The 19,350-nt window shown below is 41.9% G+C and overlaps 1 protein-coding gene across 1 annotated transcript in view; it reads left to right on the top strand.

Annotated features, from left to right (window-relative positions):
- Positions 1-19,350, top strand: part of STAB1 (stabilin 1) — a 426,801-nt gene that overhangs the window by 367,620 nt on the left and 39,831 nt on the right. Inside the window, exons 60-62 of the mRNA XM_063426973.1 lie at positions 8,622-8,766; positions 9,537-9,670; positions 11,342-11,507. Of these exons, the coding sequence (XP_063283043.1) occupies positions 8,622-8,766; positions 9,537-9,670; positions 11,342-11,507 (445 nt within the window). The remainder of the gene's footprint in view (positions 1-8,621; positions 8,767-9,536; positions 9,671-11,341; positions 11,508-19,350) is intronic.

The following is a 19,350-nucleotide window of genomic DNA, read 5'->3' on the forward strand; positions in this document are numbered from 1 at the left end:
GCATTTAATATGAAAGAGGTGAATTACGGTTGGACAGACATTTAGCGCAAATGCCAGGTTTTGTTTACATTTTGTTTCGTTCACAACTTGTACATTTGGCTGCGGTCTTAAGGGGTTAATCTATCAAAGCGGCTTGAGAAAATATATGTTTAAAAAGATACAAAAATATCAAAATCTGCTTATAAAAAAGAAATACTGCCTTAAAATTCAACATGCAAGTATGAATATTAGCACACACAAGCTATCTACCAAACGTGAAAACTATTATTTAGCTTTTCTGGCAACTAAAATTAACATACTACAGAGTTTACTATATTCAGTGCAATATCTCAAGGAAGTACTGGCTAAAAAATTCAATGCAAAACTAGCAAAGTTGTAAAAAACTGTATTAAGTCGGTTGTTTTCTTTTTATCTGGTGAATTAAATGTTTCTACATTATATCACACAGCTATTTGTCGTCTTCAAAAAATTCTTCTTGTGGTTTTTTCTTTCTGTACTTTCAGGATTCATGTTTGCACGTTTTTTTTAAGAATTTGCCAGGAATCTATTTTTGAAGTTGTTCCCCTCCTCTTGACATGATCAATGACCTGAGAGTCTCCGTAAGCAGTGTTGACCTGTTAGTCCCGTTTTCCATTCAAGTTGCACATGATGTCCCGGCTAGGTTTCCAGGGACAAATGTTGGAGCCTCGGCGTTGCCCCAATATGGAGGGAGCGTGGAGTTTGTTGGAGGCTTCGATGTGAGTAGCGAGTCCGGGGGGAGACCCAGTTGCCCCAGGATTCCCTCTGCCTCCTGCATGTTGCGTACGGTATGCCTGGCGTACGCATGGCGACTTCTCGCTTCAGTAGTTAGGACACGCCCCCCCCTAGCCCGCCAGCTTTTACCATACAAGCTGGTGGAGTCTGAGGCGTTCAAAAAATTTGTAGCTATTGGGACATCGCAGTGGAAGGTACCCGGACGAAATTTCTTTTCACAAAAGGCAATCCCCAACCTGTACTCGATTGTGCAAAAGGAAGTAATGGCATGTCTGGCACACAGTGTTGGGGCAAGGGTCCATCTGACCACTGATACCTGGTCTGCAGAGCATGGTCAGGGCAGGTATATCACCTACACTGCGCATTGGGTAAACCTGCTGATGGCGGCCAAGCATGGAATGCGTGGCTCTGCAGAGGAGTTGGTGACACCGCCATGACTTGCAGGCAGGCCTGCTGCCACCTCCTCTACTCCTCCTACTCCATCCTCTTCCATAACCTCCTCGGCTGAGTCCTCTTCTGCTGCTGCGTCTTGCTCCACATCAACGGCACCCCCCCAGCTCCCCAGGTACTATTCCACATTCCTATTCTGCTCTGTGTCAGTGTGTATCATGGTCTCTGAGGACAGGTGTCAATCCATATCTGCCAAGTGACCCTATGTAGGGGGAACAGTCTCTATTCTGCTCTATGTCAGTGTGTATCATGGTCTCTGAGAACAGGTGTCAATCCATATCTGCCAAGTGACCCTATGTAGGGGGAACAGTCTCTATTCTGCTCTATGTCAGTGTGTATCAGGGGCTTTGAGGACAGGTGTCAATCCATATCTGCCAAGTGACCCTATATAAGGGGAACAGTCCCTATTCTGCTCTGTGTCAGTGTGTATCAGGGATCCTTAGGATAGGTGTCAATCCATATCTGCCAAGTGACCCTATGTAGGAGGAACAGTCCCTATTCTGCTCTGTGTCAATGTGTATCAGGGTCCCTGAGGACAGGTGTCAATCCATATCTGCCAAGTGACCCTATGTAGGAGGAACAGTCCATATTCTGCTCTGTGTCAGTGTGTTTCAGGGGCTTTGAGGACAGGTGCCAAGTGACCCTATGTAGGGGGAACAGTCCCTATTCTGCTCTGTGTCAGTGTGTATCATGGTCTCTGAGGACAGGTGTCAATCCATATCTGCCAAGTGACCCTATGTAGGGGGAACAGTCTCTATTCTGCTCTGTGCCAGTGTGTATCAGGGGCTTTGAGGACAGGTGTCAATCCATATCTGCCAAGTGACCCTATGTAGGGGGAACAGTCCCTATTCTGCTCTGTGTTAGTGTGTATCATGGTCTCTGAGGACAGGTGTCAATCCATATCTGCCAAGTGACCCTATGTAGGGGGAACAGTCCCTATTCTGCTCTGTGTCAGTGTGTATCAGGGATCCTTAGGATAGGTGTCAATCCATATCTGCCAAGTGACCCTATGTATGGTGAACAGTCCCTATTCTGCTCTTTGTCAGTGTGTATCAGGGATCCTTAGGATAGGTGTCAATCCATATCTGCAAGTGACCCTATGTAGGGGGAACAGTCCCTATTCTGCTCTGTGTCAGTGTGTATCAGGGATCCTTAGGATAGGTGTCAATCCATATCTGCCAAGTGACCCTATGTATGGTGAACAGTCCCTATTCTGCTCTTTGTCAGTGTGTATCAGGGATCCTTAGGATAGGTGTCAATCCATATCTGCAAGTGACCCTATGTAGGAGGAACAGTCCCTATTCTGCTCTGTGCCAGTGTGTATCAGGGGCTTTGAGGACAGGTGTCAATCCATATCTGCCAAGTGACCCTATGTAGGGGGAACAGTCCCTATTCTGCTCTGTGTCAGTGTGTATCATGGTCTCTGAGGACAGGTGTCAATCCATATCTGCCAAGTGACCCTATGTAGGGGGAACAGTCCCTATTCTGCTCTGTGTCAGTGTGTATCAGGGGCTTTGAGGACAGGTGTCAATCCATATCTGCCAAGTGACCCTATGTATGGGGAACAGTCCCTATTCTGCTCTGTGTCAGTGTGTATCAGGGATCCTTAGGATAGGTGTCAATCCATATCTGCAAGTGACCCTATGTAGGAGGAACAGTCCCTATTCTGCTCTGTGTCAGTGTTTATCAGGGTCCCTGAGGACAGGTGTCAATCCATATCTGCCAAGTGACCCTATGTAGGGGGAACAGTCCCTATTCTGCTCTGTGTGAGGAGGAGGAACGGGAAATGAGTAGCTCGGCATACAACCTTGTGCAAATGGGGTCTTTCATGCTGTCGTGCCTGTTGAGGGACCCTCATATAAAAAGGCTGAAGGAGAATGACCTGTACTGGGTGTCTACGCTACTAGACCCCCAGTATAAGCAGACAGTGGCGGAAATGTTACCGAATTACAAGTCGGAAAGGATGCAGCATTTGCAAAATAAATTAAAACGTATGCTTTACACAGCCTATAAGGGTGATGTCACAGCACAACGGGAATCTAACAGGGGAAGAGGTGAAAGTCATCCTCCTCCTCCCACGACCACGCCATATCTGCCAAGTGACCCTATGTAGGGGGAACAGTCTCTATTCTGCTCTGTCAGTGTGTATCAGGGGCTTTGAGGACAGGTGTCAATCCATATCTGCCAAATGACCCTATGTAGGGGGAACAGTCCCTATTCTGCTCTGTGTCAGTGTGTATCAGGGATCCTTAGGATAGGTGTCAATCCATATCTGCCAAGTGACCCTATGTAGGAGGAACAGTCCCTATTCTGCTCTGTGTCAGTGTGTATCAGGGATCTTTAGGATAGGTGTCAATCCATATCTGCCAAGTGACCCTATGTATTACTCTCGGTCACCTGATTTTCGGTTTCCGGTTACGTTGTGTGTTCAAGGGGCACTTCCGGGTCAAAGGTCATGTCCCCTTCTGTATTGATGAATTTCCAGTTTCGGGTAAAAGTAATAGCTTTACCTAATGTTCTTAAATAAATAAACCAAAACGTCCATACATGATAAAATACTATCTTCTTTATACATTGTCATAATAGGAACCTCATCCCAACTCATAGCATGATATACTCAGGAAAAAAACAAATATATATATATATATATATATATATATATATATATATATATCATACACAAAGTTTCATCCAATATATAAAAAAGGAGAAAAAGTATGTTGTGAATGAAGTTGTTTAAATTATTAAATAAGTATTAAGAGTGGATTATTCTGTTGCTTTCCACAGGTATTAAACACATTTTTGAATGCCACTTCAGAATCACTGTTGGTGACTTTAGAAGGATGCTTTAAGCACCATAAACATTACAGCATTGATTAGGACAGGGTATGTCAATTGAGTGGTAATGGTGCCTGAAATCCTCCAATGTAATCAAATAGTTTGACATTAAAGATCTGTCCCCTGGTACCTGGATCCCCCCATTCCTCTTCTGCTCAGGATAATTTGGAGTGTCGGCTGAAGCTCTCACTGGCTGCTAATTGTAAGCAAATATTTGTACGTTTCTAGCCTTTACAATTTACTTGTATAATACATATGAATGCAGTAATTTATAAACAGAATATACAACGTAAATTCCAAATTTCTCATCAGAAATTTTAGGGCCCCCAACACAGTTCATGGTCTGGGCCCCCCGAGGGTCCGCCTCTAAGCCCACCTTCAAATCCCGCCCACAGGACCCGCCTCCAAAGCCCACCCAAGGGAAAAGAGCTCATCTCTTTGTGTAACATATTCCTCCTCACCTTGCGGTATTTGCCCCCCAGCGGCCGTGCGTCTGTACAAATGACTCTTGCAACATATTATTGGACGCCGGCCCCTGTGGATCCACCCCAAATTATACCCCCACGTCCACCCACATTAATGACGATGTCGGCGTGCGCAGGACGTCACGCAGGAGACGCGTGCGCACGTTTTGGAGTCAAAGGCCATTCTCGGCCAATCAGAAATGTAAAGCACTTATTTAAGCTCGAAATTACTTTTCCTCATTGCCCTGCCATGGTTTCCCTTGTGGTTTTCGGAGAGTGTGTTCCTGAGCATTTAAATTCTGTTTTTTGACTTTGGCTTTGTTTGACTTCCCTGTATTCTGGTATCCCTGACTTCTGGCTTTCCCTTAACGTTGTGTCTCATTCTGTGTCCGCTGACTATTCTTTGGTGCGATCAGGGCCGGCCTTAGGGGTGTGCGAGCTGTGCGGCCGCACAGGGCGCCATGGAGCAGGGGGCGCCGTGCAGCCGCACAGCCGATTAAAAAAAAAAAATATATATATATATATTTTTTTTTTTTTAATTTGCAGCGTGGGCGGAGCTAAAAGCGCCGGAAAACTGCTGCAGGGGAAGCAGGAAGGAGTCCCTGCTTCCCCACCAAACAGTCACCAGGAGCTGCACTGCCTCAACAATGAACTCCACAGGTAACTGTGTGATTGTCAGGTGAGTGTGACTCTCTGCCTGTGTGTATGACTGTCTGCCTCTGTGTGTCTGTGTGTATTACTGTCTGCCTCTGTGTGTGTGTCTGTGTGTATGACTGTCTGCCTCTGTGTGTATGACTATCTGCATGTGTGTGTCTGTGTGTCTGTGTGTGTGTGTATGACTGTCTGCGTGTGTGTGTGTGTGTGTGTGTGTGTGTGTATATGACTGTCTGCCTCTGTGTGTTTGTCTGTGTGTATTACTGTCTGCCTCTGTGTGTGTGACTGTGTATGACTGCCTCTGTGTGTATGACTGTCTGCCTCTGTGTGTATGACTGTCTGCCTCTGTGTGTATGACTGTCTGCCTCTGTGTGTCTGTGTGTATGACTGTCTGCCTGTGTGTGTCTGTGTGTATGACTGTCTGCGTGTGTGTGTGTGTGTATGACTGTCTGCCTCTGTGTGTATGACTGTGTGTGTCTGTGTGTATTACTGTCTGTGTGTGTCTGTGTGTATGACTGACTGTCTGCCTGTGTGTGTCTGTGTGTGTGTGTGTGTATGACTGTCTGCTTGTGTGTGTGTGGATGTCTTCCTGTGTGTGTATGGCCGTCTGACTCTGTGTGTGTGTGTGTGTGTGTGTGTCACATACAACCAATACACGCATATCACACACTGTTAATATACCCATTACAAATATCACACATAGCATACATATCACACACAGTCATCACACGTACTATTACATACACAGACAACACAAACATAACAGCATACATGGATGACGGGGGGGGGCGCTGTGAAGATTTTTCGCACAGGGCGTCTAAATGCCTAAGGCCGGCCCTGGGTGCGATAATAAGTTTTCTAAGGCCAGGTAATACGTTACCTATTAGTCCTCATTGTGACACAATCCTACGTGCTGGATCAACTAGTAATCCTGACACTTTGTCCCTCAGGCTCATGAGAGCCCGCCAAACTTGCCAGTGCCCAAAGAGTGCCCACACCAATCTCAGGGACCCTCCCTTGCTCACTAGTCTTCGTTCGCGAGATCCTGGTGTGAAACCCAGACAAGGGAAGCGTCTCCTTTCGGGGTATGAGTACTCCCCCTGGCTGGCGCTTGTCTGTATGAACAGTGGCCACCCGGGAAGCACTCATTTATTAGTTCCCTTGCAGTTTCACACCTAGGTTGCGAGTGCGAACGCTCTGATTAATTGGTGTGAACGTTCTAATGGGACACCGGGAAGGCTCCCGTTTGGGATATAAACGAAGTGGGAAACAATCCACAAAAGCTCCCCCTGGTGGCGTTTGCCTGTACGAATGGCGGCCACCCAAGGAAGCATTCATTAATTGTTTCCCTTTGCAGTTTTGACACATATGTTGCGAGGTGTGAAGGTTCTAAACTAACATTCTAAATGAGGTATCGGTTTGGTCCCTGTTCGGGAGGCGAATAAATTTATTTTGTGGAGGCACTCCCGAATGGGGAGCGGGCACAATATACAAAGGGATGGGGAAACACACATAATATCGGAAGGCAATTCACAGACAGGCAATGGTCCTGCCACAGAGTGGCCATAAATGCTTGGGCCACCCGATGGGCCCCATCAGCATGCGGGCCCAGGTGCAGCTGTACTGGCAGCAGTTTCGCCTCTACACGTGGGGCCCGGGCCACCGGGCCTGTGACCACCATCATGGTTGTCACCCCCTGATGGCGGCCCTGAGTCTGAAGGGCCCCATTTAAGTGGGGCAATTCTATTTAAAACACAAGAAAAATGTTCACTATACACACGCTCTGAGACACACAAGACACCTTAGGTTAAAGTGTTCGTAATTAGAAGTAATACAAAGAAAAAAAAAAAAAGGAAAAAATGTGTGTAAAATCATCAGAAGTGATAACAAGTAATACAACCTGTATAGTGGTCGGTAGAATCTACCATAAGCACAGTATATCTGGTGGAATAAAAAACAAATATGGTGCAATAAAATAAGCACAAGCAGGGGGTGTGGGGTGGTAGAAAACTCACTAGAAAGTAGTAAATGCAGGCGTTTCTCACTCAATATTAGGGTAGGAGTTTAGATACAGTGAATCTTCCAGCCATAAAATCTTGGTATAGATGTATCTTCTTAAGTAACTCAAAAGATAAGGAGAGAAAAGAAATTGTGCAGACTGTATAAAAATATTACAAATTTATTCTACAAGTTGCACTTACAATGTATCAAAAGATAAACAGCATAGCTTCACATCACAGTGGTATCCAGATTCTCAGCAGATGATAAAGCAGCAATCCGGATCACAGATACAAAATAAAAGAAATAAAAGTCTGTGGACAAGTAAAAGTTGAAATCCTAAAATCCTACGAGTTTCGTACCGTTCTGGACTTCCTCGGGGATGTATCATTTGGGCAATACTATTTGCCTGAATGAGAGATTTTTCACTTTATTTAGCAATGTCTGGATTTTGCAAACAAGATTCTGAATGATCCTGAATCAGATCTGTCTGTCCAAACGGTTGAAATCCAGTAAAACTATGGCAAAATTATACATGTGGGGATTTGTGCAGTGATCTAATTTTATATTGATTCATTTATTTTATTAAAATCCACACTCAATGCTCGTGTTTGGAGTGGACAAATGGCATATGCCCACTGGAATATTTTATAGCCTCCACCCACCGCCCATGAGGCCAGGGGGAGGGCGGGACACAAAAAATGTAATTTAAGCCTGGACACAGATGGGATGGAGGTGGACTGGCTACAAACCATTTAGCAGACTTGCCCACATCCTGCAAATGTATATCCTAACATATGCATTTGGTCCCAATTTTATTTCTAAATTAATGGATCATATACTTTATATAGGATTCAGATGGGTAATGACTACGTTTCAACTAAGTTTGGAATTAGTAAATATGAGAATTGCCAATCCTGTCAGAATTCTGCCATTTTCACTCAGTTTTGGCCATACTGACAAAATGTGATGTTAGTAAATAGGCATGACTACGTACACTATATATATAGATCACTGCATTGTGCATTTTGTCTGTTATATCATTATATCGTTTTGAGGTGGGGTTTTTTAATCGTTAAGTTTTGCAATTTATTAGATATTATTTTGCTGGAAATAAACCAGTAATTCTCCAGAATTACTGAATATATATCTCCAGAATATTTGCGACCCAGAGAGTAAGCAACAGTTGATGACATATAAATCTGCCTATATAGACTTGTCATGAATAAAATCTGACTTTTAATCCCATGCACTCCAGGCAATAAGCTTCTATTAGAACAAACATACTGAAAGCTAATACCTGGTATTTTTTGTGATATCATTGATGTAGTTATTGGTCTTCATTTTTCCTGTATCATATGTCAGTATCAATACCGGTCAACGTGTGGTCATTTTCTGATAACTCATGATTCCATTGTTCCAATGTTTCCCCATCGTCTGTCTGTATTTCTCTCTCTTCTGCAGAACACCCGAAGATGTGAATGCCATGATGGTTATGTAGGGAATGGGGTCCAGTGTCTAGAGAAGGCTATTCCTCCCTTGGACCGCTGCCTAGAAGAAAACGGAGAATGTCACCTAGTGGCAACATGCACAGATCTTCACTTTCAAGGTTTGCAATAATACATGGCATTGAACAGATAGATGTATTTTAAATCTTCAAAATATTGCAGATAGGAAGAAAGTCGGGTCAAGGCACTCCGGAGTTCTCAAAAAGCTGAACCGTTGCTTCTTTTTTTTCCAATAAATATGCTTTTTGAGAACCTCGACTTGACTTTCTTCCTATCTGCTAAATTGGGATTTGCCAACCCTGGGCATGGAGCACCTGGATATCTGTGCAAGATCTGTTTACATTTCAAATTATTGCAGGGATCATGAACCATCCACATGTTTGCAGTGGAACTATAGAATGGTCAAAGGATCCATACAGACTCTTCAGCATCCATAAATAGCAAGTTCTATCAATACTAAAAGTCAAAGTAATTCACCATGCTTTCTTTGGACAGGGAAACACTCTTACAGAGTACTATCACAAAGATCATTTCTATTTGTGCTGAATAAGCTCTTCGTTCAGTCACTATTTTCATTTCACTATTACCTGCATCAGGAAAATGTTAAATATACATTTCCATTGCAACCTTTACTTTCAATTAACTACAGTGATGATGCAGACAATACCAAAGACAAAACCAAAGGCTTTCCTAAAATGAACAGAAAGCACATTCTGTGCAATTGAATCCTAAGCTCGGTGCCTTGCTCTGAAATGTTCCTAATTAATGTTTATAGAAAAAATAGAATAACGATAATGATAACATGCACACAACATATGTCACTGATAATAATGATTGATTATCATAATGTCTATAACTATCTGATTTCTAGAAAAAACTGCTGGAGTTTTCCATTTCCAGTCACCAAAAGGAAAATACCTGCTCACATACCCAGAAGCAGAAAAGGCTTGTGAATCAGAAGGCGCCTCTATAGCCACATTTAAACAGCTGTCTGCTGCCCAGCAGGTAAACCTTAAAGGGGAACTGCCACTTTTAATAATTAATATGCGCTAATCTATATATTTTGCAAATATGCATTTGTGAGTTATGAAAAAATAAATAAATGTAGAAATCCACACCTTTTCATCTTGTAACTGTGACTCCATCCAGTTTCCTGTCAACCATGGTTACAAACACTATAACACCTGGCAGTCAGCATAGAGAAAGCATACAGAGAAGAAGAAAAATGAAAATTTCTGTTTCTCCTCTTTATCAGCAATGTTTGCCCCATGTTTGCCTTGTCTGAACTGGATTATGTTGGCATTTTCTAAATCTTCAATAAAAAATGTGAGCATCTCATGAACAACGATTAACACAATTTATAGAACACAAGTCGTAGATGATTTTCAATGTTTTATTCAATGGTGTAAATTCCAGAAAAATTACAGTTATCCTTTAACATAGCCACAGTGAGCTAGCTTTTCTCAGCCCACTAAATAAACCCTAACCTTGTATAGCCTTGTTGAGCCTTATCTCCGCTTCTCAGCAGGTTGATCTAAAGTAACCTTGTCTAGGTTGCTCTCTACAGCCACTACAAATCTTATGTTGGATTTTGAGAAGTCTTTATAGGCACATTAACTCAAAACATTATGTTTCTATGACTATCTCAGAGTTCCCAGCTTAAGACGCAAATGAGCACAGACAGGCATCATGTTACAAACATCATATAGCTTTTTTTGCAGATACCCTTAACAGTGGACACTGTTTTAAACACAGGTTTGTTTGTTTTTGTTTTTTTAAAACCAAAGCATGGACTATGATTTAGGACCAGTGACCAGAAACCATCCATAGATTGCCATGTTGACTTTTGTTATCTCATCAGCATAGTGTTGGTTTTGGCTTAAAAATTTAAAACGGCATACAGTTAGGTACCAAGAACATTGTGGTGAGGCCAAACATCAATAAAACTCCCAGTGGTGCAAATCGAAAGAAAACCCTTTTATACACCTCCTACATATGATCACGGACAGGCAACTTGTTTTAGACTTCACACTCTATTTCTGCAGCTATCCATAGCAATGGATGCTGTTTTAAACATTTTTTTTTTTTTAAAACCAAAGCATGGATTATGATCCAAAAGGAAGAGTGACCAGAAAACATGCATGTCTGCTCATTTGCAGGCCAAGCTGGGAAATCTGGGATAGTTGTAGAAACATAGTTTATAGAGTTTCTGTGGTTAATAGAACTTCTCAAAGTCCAACTTGATTTATGCAGTAGATGCATTGTGGGAAGTCTTATGATATATCTTATAAGATTTCACCAAAATCTTTTTGGTTCCTTTCTATATACTTTGAGAACCTTTAAAATTCTAGACCAGAACCAGTACCATGCTGATGAGACCCACAATGTCAAAATCATAGTCCATGGTTGGTTTCTGGTACTTATAAATCATTGACATTGTTGTGGTTTGTAAAGAATCTGTACAAATGCAGTAAGAAGTCTGCAACACAATGCCTGCCTGTGCTCATTTCACGTCAAGCTGCCCAGTTCTGCGATAGTGGCTCTGTGATAGTCATAGAAACATGATTTCTAGCATTTCTAAGAGGACTTAGATTTCTGACTGATTAAAAATAAAAATTAAATGTGCTTTCTAAATCTTTATTTTTGTGTTTTTCTCCAATAAATACTATAAAATAGCTGGGGTTCCACCTGTGCACTGTAGGATGGCTCCAGAATTGGACTGCTGGCTACCCTACAACCTATCCTAGTCCAGGCTGTGGTTCGAACCATGTTGGAATAGTGGATTATAAACAAAGAACCAATCAGAGTGAAATGTGGAATGTATTTTGCTATCGCGTAGAAGGTAATCCATTTGAACGGATGGTAATACAGATCTAGGCGGGCCGCCAATACTAAAATGGTTAGAAAGAGAAGGTGTGCCTTAGAGAGAGAAAGTATTGAGCGCAGTGAGGATGTTAAGTGCCAAATCCAAATTATTATAGAGAGTTGACTTAAAGAGAAGAAATGGCATGGGGAGTTACAGTGACAAGAATGTGGGAAAAGTAACTTTGGAAGAGAAAGTGGCATAAAGAGGACCACTGACAAGTAACAAATTGAACAGCCCTAAATTACCATTTACATATTCACAGGCCATACAATTACAGTTACTTATACACCTCACATATATACTGACACACCTCTGGATTCATACACGCCAACACTCCAAACAAATACAACACTGCATTCACATACACATATCCTGACTTTCCAGACAAATACACCGTACATTCACACACAGTGGGCATCCACAAAAATACACCCATATTGACACCTAGGGTTGCCTAAGCAGCTGCCTTAGGTCCCACGAGAATGGGGAAGCAAAAACTGTTCTGTACTTTTAGATTGTTCACTATGGCTGAGTAGGTATGGCAGGTTCCTACTCTGCCCAAATGTACTGGGTTAGTCGAGGCTGCAGCATCAAAGGATCTAATAAATAAGTTTGCTCTGGGTGCACAGCTCCCTCTGGCAACCTGTGGTAAAGCTTGGAGTCAAAATGTGATGTGTATGTGTGATTATGTGAGAGTGAGAGAGAACGCAACAGAAAATGTCATTAGGCTTGTCAGTAAGAGCAAAAAAATTGAGAAACCACTGTGGCACTCCACAGAAATGGCCATAAAAGTAAAAAAAAAAAAAAAAAAGTTAGCATTTAGTGATTATTTAAAATAGAGTGAGGAAAATAGACAAATCTGTAAGATTAAGCAGAAAGAGGCAAAGCACGTTATAATCTCCAAAGCACCCACAGTAGAGAAAATAGCCCAGTCAGTGAAAAAGGGGAATAAATTTTTTTTTTTAGATTCATAAATGAGAAAAGGAAATTAAAACAAGGATTAGTTAGACGTAAACATAAGAATGTTTCGCTGAATGCCTCAATTCATATTTTTACCTCAATTAGGAAAAAAGATAGTCATTTGTTAATGTGAGTTTAGAGGAAGAGGTTATATTTCACCTGTCTAAAGTAAATAAAAATAAGTCGATGGGGCCTGATGGGATACACCCAAAGTTATAAAATTAATGGTGTACTAGTGTAACCCCTTTTTGCCCTGCTCCTTGCAACAAGCCGTAAATAGCAGCAGTTACACCTTTTTCTGTTGCTGACAGGGATCCTGGGCCTCCGCTATAGTTGGGATTTTGGGACATCTTGTTCTGACACAGTGCCTCCACTCAGTGCAACTTCTATTTATGGGGAACCCACCGCACTGAGTAGATAAGTACCCTCTACTTAATAATACCTCAGAAACATGAAATGAATACAGATATGGGAATACAGACTGGTACACATATAACAGCAGAATTAACAATGCAGTCCTGGCGAATGTTAAATGGTGGTAAAGTCCCTGATGTAGGAATGATACAGTCACAAGAGTCTTTAGCAGGAATGCAGACAACAAACTTCCCTTAACCTCTGTAACGGACCGTTTCAGCATAAAAGGGGAAAAATCCGTTTAGGCGATAATCCCCTGTAGATAGACCAGCAGCTACTATAAGCACCAAGTTCCCGAACTCCCAAACTGCACGGATTCACCAACTCTCGAACAGCAGACACACGAACCCTGGAAGCAGCCGAACAGGAAAAGCAATACAAACAGCTTACACTCCTGGCAGTCGACATACAGTCCCCTTTCCCCCAAGAAAGAGACACACTCCAGCTTCAGGGTTAAACAGCAACAACACTGATTTATTCACACACAGGCTTATATGAGATTCTCCCATGCAAGGGAGGGGTTTACAGTACACCAATCCAGTTTAAGGTACAACCCACACATCTCCTCCCTCCAACATATCTGTTAACACAATTAACAGGGACATAGTTTTACCCAAGTTTTGGATGTACCCTAAATACTTGGGGTACATCCACAAATCCAATATCTCCAGATAGCCCTAGTCTGGGGGAACAACATACATTAAAATCAGCCCATTCGGATAAACGGTTCGGGAGTTATGGGACTTTAAAGTATTGACCGACCGCATGGGTAAAGTATCCGAAAACAGTTCCATGCATTTTGGCCCTGCGGTCGGTCACAAACAAGTGAATGAAACAGACGAATTACTGGTGTTATAGAGACTAAGGGGGATTCGCATGAATCCCCTAGTTCATGAGTTTCTTTCTACCGAACGGCGGGCCGTTCGGTAGTTTCCCCACGAAATCCTGGAAGTCTGGAGGTCTCAGCGGTGTTTGCCTAGTCGAGTGTCCGATTTTAGTTCCAGACGCTCTACGGCAAAACACCGCTGTTCGGTAGTTAAAGATGGCCGCCGCCACGTGTTGGTTTCCTGAATGGCGGCCACCCAGAGGACAAAGACCCCACTGCACTGATTGCCAATTACCCATTTGCAACATTGTTGCAAACGGTAATTGGAGGCACACTTAGTCCTGGGTGGTCTGGTTGTTCGGTAGTTTCCTCAATACAATGAATGGAGTGATTCTACCGAACAATCAGATGAATGCTGCATATATATAACCCAGGTTAACTGCACACATAAATACATACATGACATTAAAGTATTAAAGGCAGGATTACTGTACTACGCTCCACAGTCTTAAAGGTACAGTATCCCAAAAGTCCCAATAGGTCCACGGATGGCCCTTAAAGGCCCAATAGCAGTAATATAGATTATTACATGCCCAAATATAGTTTTTATAGTACAATATGTCCAGGGGCCATAGTCGCAGGGCAGGAGGCTAGCAACCAGGCTTCTCCAGTTCACAGTGGCGAAGTTGGTTTCGCCACAACCTCAATAACTACACCTGAACAGTTAAACTCATAGGTACCTGCAGATACATTATGTGCACAACGTTGGGGCCCTTAGGTGTAGGTAGCGCTACCCAGGTACAGTTATAAGGGAGAATCCTGAAGCAATCTCTGGAGACAGTACCCATGAGTGACTTCTGTAACTGCAGATATCTCCAGAAAGATCCAGCAGAATGTAGGACAGCACCAGAACAGCAATCCTTTCTGCCTTCTGCTGACAGGATGCAAAAGCTCATTCACACTACTGCACAATCTGCAGGGAGCTGAACATAAAATAAGTCCTCTAATTCTTCTAGCAGAGCAGTACTACTTCTTGTAGTAGCAGTGCACTAGCCTTCCCCTGTTTTTATGTCACTGTCCCAGCAGGAATAGCTAATTGAGACAGATAGGAACACTTTCCTTATGCAGACTCAGAGAACATGGCTTCTCCCCTGTCCTCTTCTTCCTGCCACTTTAGCCCTTCCTCCTCACATGACCGGAGAAAGGGCAAAGTTCAAGATCTCAATAATTGAAGCAAACAGCAAAATATAGCAGTCTGTTACATAGTTACATAGTTAGATAGCTGAAAAGAGACTTGCGTCCATCAAGTTCAGCCTTCCTCACACCTGTTTTTTGCTGTTGATCCAAAAGAAAAAAAAAAAAAAAAACCCAGTTTGAAGCACAATTTTGCAACAAGCTAGGACAAAAAATTCCTTCTTGACCCCAGAATGGCAGTCAGATTTATCCTTGAATCAAGCAGTTATTACCCTACATTGAAAGATTATATCCTTGAATATTCTGTCTTTGCAAGTATGCATCTAGTAGCTGTTTGAACATCTGTATGGACTCTGATAAAACCACTTCTTCAGGCAGAGAATTCCACATCCTGATTGTTCTTACAGTAAAAAACCCTTTCCTTTGCCTTAGACGAAATCTTCTTTCTTCCAGTCTAAACGCATGGCCTCGTGTCCTATGTAAAGTCCGGTTTGTGAATAGATTTCCACACAATGGTTTGTATTGGCCCCGAATATATTTGTATAATGTTATCATATCCCCTCTCAGGCGACGTTTTTCTAAACTAAATAGGTTTAAATTTGTTAACCTTTCTTCATAGCTGATATGTTCCATTCCTTTTATTAATTTTGTAGCCCGCCTCTGCACTTTTTCTAGTGCCATGATATCCTTCTTTAGAACAGGTGCCCAAAATTGCACAGCATATTCAATATGTGGTCTTACCAGTGATTTATAGAGAGGCAAAATGATATTCTCGTCCCGAGAATGAATGCCCTTTTTCATGCATGACAATACCTTACTGGCCTTGGCCACTGCTGATTGACATTGCACATTGTTGCATAGTTTGTTGTCTATAACAATTCCCAAGTCCTTTTCGTGTGTTGTTATCCCTAATTCGCTTCCATTAAGCGTATACCTTGCTTGTGTATTCTTTACGCCGAAGTGCATAACTTTGCATTTTTCAACATTAAATTTCATCTGCCATTTGAGTGCCCAGTCCTCCAGTCTATCTAAATCCTTCTGCAGCAAAGTAATATCTTGCTCACATTGTATTATTTTACAAAGTTTTGTGTCATCTGCAAACACTGAAACATGACTTTCAATGCTGTCTTCAAGATCATTTATAAAAATGTTAAATAGAAGGGGTCCCAGAACAGACCCCTGAGGGACACCACTTGCCACCTCTGTCCAGCTTGAAAATTTACCATTAACGACAACTCTTTGTATTCTGTTTTTAAGCCAATGTTCTACCCAAGAACAAGCATTTCCATCTAGACCGATTTCCTTGAGTTTGAACACTAATCTTTTGTGTGGAACTGTATCAAATGCCTTGGCAAAATCCAAATAGATCACATCCACTGCAACACCCTGATCTATACTTCTACTTACTTCTTCGTAGAACGCAATCAAGTTAGTTTGACATGACCTGTGCTTCATAAAACCGTGCTGATTTTTGCTGATAACCATATTCTTCTCAAGGAATTCTTGAATATTATCCCTTAATAACCTTTCAAATATTTTACCAGCCACAGAAGTTAAGCTCACAGGTCTATAATTTCCAGGCAAGGATTTTGAACCCTTTTTGAATATAGGAACCACATCTGCCTTCCTCCAATCCTCCGGAACACTTCCTGAAAGAAAAGAATCTTGAAAGATTAAAAACAGAGGTTCACTTATTTCTACACTTAGTTCCTTAAGTACACGTGGATGGATACCGTCAGGCCCTGGAGCTTTGTTTATATTAACTTTCTTTAGTTGCTGCAGCACATTGTCTTGAGTTAACCAATTACAATTATTCTGCAAGTTTTTAGTAGCAATCATTTGCACATCTATTGCCATGGGTTCTTCTTTAATATATACGGAGGAGAAATAGTTATTTAGAATTCCTGCCTTTTCTTGGTCTTCATTAACTAACACCCCCGTTTCAGTTTTAAGTGTACCTATACTTTCATTTTTGGGTTTTTTGGAATTTATGTACTTAAAAAATGCTTTGGGGTTGGTTTTGCTCTCTTTAGCTATCATTTTTTCATTTTGAAGTTTTGCAAGTTTAATTGCCTTTTTGCACGCATTATTTGCTTTCTTATATCTTTTATAAGATGCATCTGATTTGTCTGATTTAAATGCTTTAAATGCCCTTTTCTTATTTTTAATCTCTTGTTTTACTTCTCTACTAAGCCACATTGGTTTTAATTTGTTTCTTTTATACTTATTTCCCAATGGTACATACTGAGAAATGTACCTTTCTAATATTTGTTGGAAGATGATCCACTTATCCTCAGTGTTCTTTTCACTAAAGAGTTTATGCCAGTCAATATATTGTAAAGCTTCCCTTATCTTATTGAAATTGGCCTTTTTAAAATTATATGTTTTAGTATACCCCATGTGCTTTTGTTTTTTTGAGTTTATTTCAAAGGACACTATATTGTGATCACTATTTCCCAAGTGCTCACCTACTTGAATGTTGGTCAAAAGATCAACGTTGTTTGTTAAAACCAGGTCCAGACAAGCGTCCATTCTAGTTGGTGCTTGTACAAGTTGTGACATGAAGTTGTCATTTAACAAGTTTAAAAACCTAATTCCCTTTGCTGAGCTACTAGTCCCTATGTCCCAATTTATGTCTGGGTAATTAAAATCTCCAATAATTAAAGTGTTACCAAGATTTGCAGCTTTCTCAATTTGCTCAAACAGCTGTTGTTCCTCGTCAATATTAACATTAGGTGGTTTATAACATATCCCAACCAATAGTTGGTTTCCCTTCTTTTCCCCCAAGCAGATATTTACCCATAAAGCTTCCACATTTTCCTCATCGCATTCAATTTGCTTAAGATTTGGCTTTAAATCATGGTTGACATACAAACATACCCCACCACCCTTCTTGTTTTTCCTATCCTTCCTAAATAATGTGTACCCATTTAAGTTAACTGCCCAGTCATGTGTCTCATCCCACCATGTTTCAGTTATGCCTATTATATCATATTGTTTAGTGTATGCTAATGCCTCTAGTTCCCCCATTTTGTTATTTAGGCTCCTTGCATTAGTAAGCATACATTTAATATCATGCGTCTCTTGTTTATTTTGTGAATTACCAACATTACATAGCTTCTCTGTTCTGAGCTTGCCCCTCCCCCCGTCTCCACCCTCCTTATACTGTTCTAAAGCCCATCTCCTTTCTGTCCTATCTCCATTTTGTAGATTGCTATGACCCTCCCCCCCTACTACTAGTTTAAAATCTCCTCCAACCTTCTAGCCATCCTATCCCCCAGCACTGCAGACCCCCTTCCGTTTAGGTGCAATCCATCACTACTATATAGGTTGTACCCAATCGCAAAGTCGGCCCAGTGCTCTAAAAACCCAAAACCCTCCTTCCTGCACCAAGACTTCAGCCACGCATTAACCTCTCTAATCTCCCGCTGCCTTTCCACTGTAGCACGTGGCACAGGTAATATCTCAGAGAATACCACCTTGGAGGTCCTTTTCTTGAGTTTGCTACCTAATTCCCTGAAATCATTCTTTAGGACCTTCCATCTTCCTCTTACTTTGTCATTGGTACCAATATGGACCATGACCGCTGGGTCATCCCCAGCCCCTCCCAATAATCCATCCACTCTGTCAGCAACATGCCGGACCCGAGCACCCGGGAGACAGCAAACTGTCCAGTTGAGCCGATCAGAGTGGCAGATTGCCCTATCTGCTCTCCTAATGATAGAGTCCCCTACCACCACAACCTGTCTTGCCTTCCTTACATTTTGATCCCCACCCGTACTAGAGGGGCTGTCACCTCGGCTGTTAGAAGTAACAGCTTCCTCTAATACAGCTACTCCTGAGCTGATGCTCCCAACATCTTCCCTCAAACGGGCAAATCTGCTAGGTTGCACCAAATCAGGACTAGCTAGCCCTTTCCTCTTCCCTCCCCCCCTGCTTCCTCGCCCCACTGTCACCCAGCTACATGCCTGTTCCCCATCTGTCATATCTCCTCCCTCTCCACTACCTGTCCCCACTAAACTCTGCTCAGTCAGCAGCAGACTCCTCTCAAGATTGTCGATCTCCCTCAAAGTTGCGATTTGCTTCTCAAGATCTCCAATCTGAGCTTCCAGAGAAGCCACTCGCACACAACCATCACAGAGGTATGGACCATGGACGGGTACATCCAGGCATCCATACATGCAACAAGATGTGCATTGAGTTAAACTAACAATCTTGCTAACACTCATTTCCCCAGATACAGATAAAAAAAAAATAAGTAAAAAATAAAAATCTATATATATATATATATATAAATAAAAAAAATTAAAAATTACCTTGATAGTTTAAACCCCTAGTTAGTTCCAACTCCTGGTTTTTTAACTCCTACTTGAAAGAGTCTACTTAATAGAGTCTGCTTCCAAATAATGTGAGCTAGTGTTACAC

The sequence above is a fragment of the Pelobates fuscus genome, chromosome 7 (assembly GCF_036172605.1).
Source record: "Pelobates fuscus isolate aPelFus1 chromosome 7, aPelFus1.pri, whole genome shotgun sequence".
Lineage (NCBI taxonomy): Eukaryota > Metazoa > Chordata > Amphibia > Anura > Pelobatidae > Pelobates > Pelobates fuscus.